Source organism: Stegastes partitus, unplaced genomic scaffold, assembly GCF_000690725.1.
Source record: "Stegastes partitus isolate 25-593 unplaced genomic scaffold, Stegastes_partitus-1.0.2 Scaffold494, whole genome shotgun sequence".
NCBI classification, from domain to species: domain Eukaryota; kingdom Metazoa; phylum Chordata; class Actinopteri; family Pomacentridae; genus Stegastes; species Stegastes partitus.
This window is the reverse complement of record NW_007578225.1, coordinates 314,592-321,219: the sequence shown is the minus strand read 5'-3', so window position 1 is coordinate 321,219 and position 6,628 is coordinate 314,592. Positions and strand designations below refer to the sequence as shown.

General features: G+C 40.9%; 1 protein-coding gene across 1 annotated transcript in view; it reads right to left on the bottom strand.

Moving 5' to 3' along the window:
* uvrag (UV radiation resistance associated gene) overlaps positions 1-6,628 on the bottom strand; it is a 101,925-nt gene that overhangs the window by 56,728 nt on the left and 38,569 nt on the right. Inside the window, exon 12 of the mRNA XM_008287293.1 lies at positions 6,112-6,277. Coding sequence (XP_008285515.1) covers positions 6,112-6,277 — 166 coding nt within the window. The remainder of the gene's footprint in view (positions 1-6,111; positions 6,278-6,628) is intronic.

Here is a 6,628-nt window from a genome sequence, read left to right as displayed (position 1 = left end):
GGTCCTTTCAAAATGTTGTAAAAGATGCGTTTAGCTTTATCCAGTCTGGCCATGTTCAACGTTTCAGGGGTGAGAGGTCAGGTGGCCTTGAAAGCTTTCACAATTGTTTCCCATTCAGAAGCCCAAACCAAAGCAGTTTTTTTTTTGTTCCTGTCACATTTTTACTCAACGTAAGCTCATTTTTCACCTGCATATAACACCTGAACCTCTTTTTAACCAGCACAACCACAGCCAGAAGTAAAGAGACCTGTCTTCTGGCATACATCAGTAAAATAATAATTATAAAACTAAATGGAAATTTCTTTCATTATTTGTTTCACAAAAACTGAAACAAAATGGACTCATCCTGGTCCTCGAGGGCCACAATCCTGCATGTTTTAGATGTTTCCTTCTTCCAACACACCTGATTCAAATGATCAGGATCGTTATCAGGCTTCTGCAGAGCTTGATGTTGAGCTGATCATCTGAATCAGGTGTGTTGGAAGAGGGAGACATCTAAAACATGCAGGATTGTGGCCCTCGAGGACCAGGATTGCCCACCCCTGCTCTACATGCTAAATATATTCTACTCACACATCAGGTGTGCTTTTCATTACATTTTTCTTTCTAATCTTATGGTGCATTTTGAAACTTTTAGGACTGCTTTGACTTATTTACACCTGACGACTGTCAATGATTTTATTTCAGTTGCTTAAACTAGTCAAGCAGTAAAACCTTCTAAAGGGCTACCTAACAGTTCCACACGTACCACCATCTGTACTAAATACGTGACTTTACGGCCTGTCAAAATCTTAAACGTAGTTCCCCAAAGAGAATAAAAATGTAACCAGGCTGGCAATTTATTGACTTCTATATTTCAGATCTGTAAAATCTAGCAGCTCTGAGTTATTTGATGTGGCTCCTTTGGTTGGTGCAGAAAAGTTTTACAAAGTTAGTAGAAACATACATGTGGTGTCAAGTAGTGACAATGACTTTAAATAAGGCCTCAGCATGTAGTCTAGGTTTTAGCATATTAAATTTTATGTTAACAATGTTAGAAATGTCGCGTGATGCTATGATCTCGACTGTTGAAGCTAAATAAGAACACCCACACTTCTCATCTCACGGCCTGTCAAAACATAATTTAGTAATGGGTTATAAAGACAAAAGCACTGGACAAATATCAAACAAATTTTCGCTTCCCTCAATCTGTTAGAAAAAAACAAGACAAAAAAAAAACAGGAACAGCGTGCGTGGATAGGTTTGTAAGAGAAGCACAAGTCTCGGGATTGATTGAAACAGAACGGAGACTGTAAACGTTTTGATACGAAGCAAATGTGAGCAGAAGTAAATAAGCTCATTTTGGATTTAATTCACTTTTGTCAAGATAGCAAAACTCAGATAATAGAAAGAGACAGAGCACACAACCAGTGCTTGTGTGGTGCTGGCAACGAGGGAAGACTCAGAAACAAGAGAAATGGGTTGCACAGTGTTAGCGTAATTAAATAAGGGAACTACAAACACCTTATCGTCCAGGTAACGAATCCAAAAACTGTGTTTGTAGCTGAAAAACAGACCTGAAAAACATACCTGCCAGTTTGATTTGAGGTCAAACGCTTGCACTTCTTAAAACAAATAATAACATTTAATAATAAAGTTTAAAGGGAGCATCTTGCAGTTTGCACAGTTTAGTACAAAAGCAAAAAAATTGCTTTCTTTAATCTGACAATAGCACTGATTATACAATTAAGAAAACCTTGTGCTTATACCAACATGTACAGATTTATTCATACCCGTCCATTGAAGAAAAGGCAAAATCCACTCAAATAAGTAGCAACTGAAAAAAGTAATAATAAATAAAAATTTGTTAAACTATAATTTAGTGAAATAAGACGTTGCTTTAGAATTGTGGTTTAAAAGAATAATTTAAAAAAACAAAACTGTCCCGGACAAATTAGACGCCTTTTGCTGATGAGCAGTGGGCTGAAATCTGAACAATAACACTGATGATTAAACTCGATCAGGCAAGAGTTGTCTTCACTGCCACTACAAATTCAGTCATTCATTTCAGCATGCATTACTGTTATTCAATGAGTTGGTGGTTGCAAGTACGACAGAATCACCACATATTTAGAAGCCTGCTGCTGTGTCGGGTCCTGACACCAACTGAGCTGTCAGGCTTGTGTCATAGTCACAATACCTCATGCCACAGTCTTTGCTCTGCCCCTCATCTGAACAAGTATTTTGGGAAACACAGGTGATTAAGAGCCATACCATAACATCTATCACAAAGGATTCCACGACAGAGGTCCCATTTGAACCGTTACTCTATCAGGTGTTTATGAAGTTATTTCAAAAACTGTTGGACAACCTGGTATGTATGCCATGGAAAAACACATTCAGCACAACTCTAGCTAAATATCCTTTAAATAATATGAATAACAACAATAATAAATCAGGTCGTCACACTCGGTACCAGAAACACATCCTGCTAAATAGCAACACAGGAAAGTTTGGACAAGTCCTGATTGTCAAACGAAGGCTGCGTGCACGATAAAAGAGTTTTAAAATCCCAACAGATGTTGAATCTGATTGCATCACGCACATAAGGAGAAACTTCACAGACATTCGTTGCTCTGACATGACATGCACACACTACAGGATTTGAAGATAACCACACACTCCGGGATATTATTAGGATTACGGTGGCAGAGGGAGCAGAGCAGCACCTCACATGGTCTCATGGGGAAGCAGAAGGAAACAACGTGTAGGCCGTGGCGGTAAACGGTAGAGGAGATGTGGTCAGCATGGGTCGTCTGTTCTTTAGCAGTTTCAATATGTGTAGCTACGGTAACGTCAAAGGCAAGGATGTTTAGCGTTGCTTGGCAACAGCATCCACTGCTGCTGGCGTGATAACTGTAACCCTGCCAATTTTAACTCGTAAATATCTTCACAGGTTTGATATTATCATGGCAGCTCCGATGAGTCGACAGGCAGGTCCGGAGGTTTCAGACTGGATCTGTAAACTCTGGACAACACATCAGCTCAGGCCAAGTTATTTCTGTGATTGTCAGGAGGGTTGAAAAGTTTAAATCTGCCTGAAACTCGTGTAGTCTGAGTCTGGGATGAAGGAAACGTGTCTTTCAGTGATGGTGATGAACAACACCTCTGCCAGTGTAGTAACTTCAGAGTAACTGACTTTATGCACCCACAATAGTTAACACTGGAACGAGTTAGTTAAAGGCAACTCAAAGATGGCAAAGACAAGTCAAGAGGCTCAGAGCAATAGTGACGCATGACTTGTTTGCGGTAAGTGATCAAAAGTATGAAAAATGAAGGTGCACATGGAGATCCTTAAAGACTGACAGCAGACTGGGCTGCGTTAGCGTTAGGGTCACTTCTCAGATCATTAGAAGTAGGATCACAGAGTATGGAAACATCCATTCGTCATCTCTACACCTTAATCCTCACTAGAGTCTATCCCAGCTGACTCAGGGTGAAGGCAGGTTCACCTGGACAGGTAACCAGTCTATCACAGGGCTACACTTAGAGACAGACAACCAAGCACACTCACATTCACACCTACGGACAATTTACAATCACCAATTAACCTCAGCATGTTTCTGGACTGTGTGAGAGGAAGCCGGAGAACCCTGAGAGAACCCACGCTGCACGGGGAGAACATGGAGACTCCACACAGAAGGATCCCGGGTGTCCTCACTGGGACGCGAACCGGCGACCTTCTTGCTGCAAGGCACTGATGCTAACCACCGAGCCACCTTGCAGCCCGAGTAGGGAAGCAGAGGAAGCACAAATCATGCATAGGTTAAAAGAATACAGAAAGCTGGGGTTGAATTAAAAAAAGGGTAGAATGATGCAGAAAGACAGCAACTTTAGAAGATGTGTGATACGTTCAGATGAGTCCAGATCAGCCTACGTGGGTCTGATGGTAGAACATTTGCGTGGAGACAGTCGGGGAGAGAATTCCAGCCAGACTACACTGTGGACACAGTGAGGCATGGAGGTGGTTTTCTTACAATGGTGTAGTAGAACTTTTACTTATCGTGGATTCTGTGTGTACAGAGGAATTTTGGATGCAAACCCAGCCAAAAAAAATGGCTCGAGCAGCAGAAGTAGATTTTTTTTTTCTTTTAGCAGGATAATGATGCAAAGCATTCCAGCCGCCTACTGAAAGAATATTTTGTCCAGGAGAAAATCAAAGTGTAAGTATGTCCCCCCTGAGCCCTGACCTAAATCACAGAAAGCACCTATAGAGTGTCACGGAGAAAAAACTAACATCTTCTTGTGGAACATATTTTGGTTAACAAATGTGCATGAGCTATTTCTCTCTGAAGGTATTTTGCTCCTCACGTGACCAGAGAGAGCGTCTGAATTTTCAGCTTGAAATGCAGCTGAGCTTCTGCTGTTTGAAGAAGAAACACAAAAGAGTCCTACATAAAGAAAGAGTAACGTTTTGATAGAGTGTTATATGTCACATACACACATTTGTCAGTCCAGCTCCCACCATGGTCTGTATATGCCAGCTGTCCGTCACGCCTCTTATACGTCGTCTATGTCATGGGTACCGAATGACACAGCTCCTCCTGTATGCCTCCTCTGTCCTCAAGATGCAATTTAGAAAATGAGCCATCCTTCAAGATGGCAGACAGAGATTGATTTCCGGGTCGCAGGCAGGAGGACGGAGGAGACAAGGAGGCTCAGTGTAGTGAAATGAGATGAGCCTTCCCTCCACGTCTGGTCTGCTCAGCGACTGACGGAGCGGAGCAGCACAACTGACGACTCGGCAACTGGCAGCATTGTGAACGCTCTGTCTCTCTGAGGATTCATATTACGTGTAAATATAGCTAAAGTCTCAGAAAAATCTGTATTTTGCGGAGCCACAGCTTGAGAAATGACACTGAAATGACTGCTGGGTAACCTGTAGTCCCTATTTCATACTTTCATCGTCTGACAAACAGAAACAGAAAACACGTAAATGAAAAGAGCTTCACTGGGATGTAAACACGAGCTAAGCTTAGCTCACACTGAAGCATAACTGGCAAAATTAAAAACACAGTTACCCATCCAGTCCTTCCTTATTGGTTGCAAATCGCTCTTAAGGTTTCCATCATCTTAGAGTTGGCAGAAGCTGCTCTAGCAAATAAACAAACCTGGTGGAATGTAAGGCCTCTGTCTGAATGACTCAATGAGACGCAGCGGGCAGTGAGAGTAACGCCAAGTTTGAATGAATAACTACTGGTTTCTGCATACGAACTGGACACAATAGCTAACTTCTTGTAAAGCTAGAAGGGCATCTAGTTAGAGGGGTGCACTAGAGCAGTGGTTCTAAAACTGGGGGTCCCAAGATAATTTCAGGGGGTCACCACATCATAGTAAAAGAAAAACAAATTTTAAAAAAAGCCTACATTTATCAAATAAATGTGTATTAGGGCTGTCAAAATTAAAGGTGTATACTTCTTCCCACTCCTTTTTGAACTTGTTAATATTATGATTTGATTATGTGATAATATTATTGTTCTTTTTAAAATTATTTTCTTTTGTTTTTAAATTTTTTTTCCCTTTCATTTGTTCAAAATAAATTCAATTCATTCATTCATTCAAAAGAAAGTTAACGTGTTAATGTAAAGAGATTAATCTGTGGAATTAACACGTTATTTTTTAACGCATTAATGCACAAACAACAAAGTTATTACTCATGATATATTCAAATTGGGGGGTCACAAACAGAAACGTATGTTATCTTGGGGGTTGTGGCTCAAAAAGTTTGGGAACCGCTGCACTACAGGAAGGACACTAGTATGTGTAGTCATATTTTAACAGATGTTATTTTATACCTCCAAGGTTATAAATCACACAATAAAAACAGATTCCCACCATACTGGACCTTTAAAACAAATGCCATTTGCTTTGACATTTGTTGTCAAGTGAAATTAAATTACTACGTTTTGAAGTGGGGCTTAAGTATCTCAATACTTTCTGGGGCCATTGTATGTACAATTTGTACACAGAGGAAAACAGCTTTAGCCAAACTAGCACCCCAGCATTTGTAATGACAGAGATGCATGGGAACGTTGAAGATATGTTCCCTCATGTTTAGTGCTTCCTACTTACTCTCTCTCCTTCTCAGTGAGTCTGTCAGTGATGGTGTCCTTGATGGAGGAGCGTGAGCCCTTGTGAATCACCGGATACCTCAGAGGGATCTGCAGGAAGCACGAGATCATCAGGACCAGGTGTGCCGTGTAACCCAGGGCGACTGCCACGCTCCCATCATCCTTTGCTGCAGGACACAAAGTGGATCCAGCGATAGCACATTAGACGGAGTTTTGCGCAGCAGACAAGAAATGTTGAACTTGTTAATTCATCAATGGGCGTTTGGGGTGATCTACATCAACACACCAAAGCCTCTAATCTTACAAGTCAATGCAAAATAAACTCAAAATGGCAGCATTTCAATCACCCAAAAGTCAGTATCGTATTATATCAAAAAGTTCAAAGCGTACAGTCAGCAATCCCTGTTTTGTTTGGAATTGTATTGCATGGAAAAATAAATAGTGTTTACATGAAACATGTCCGCATCTTGTGAACCAGAACAAAAATGTATAAACATCCCAACCAAAGATATCTTGGT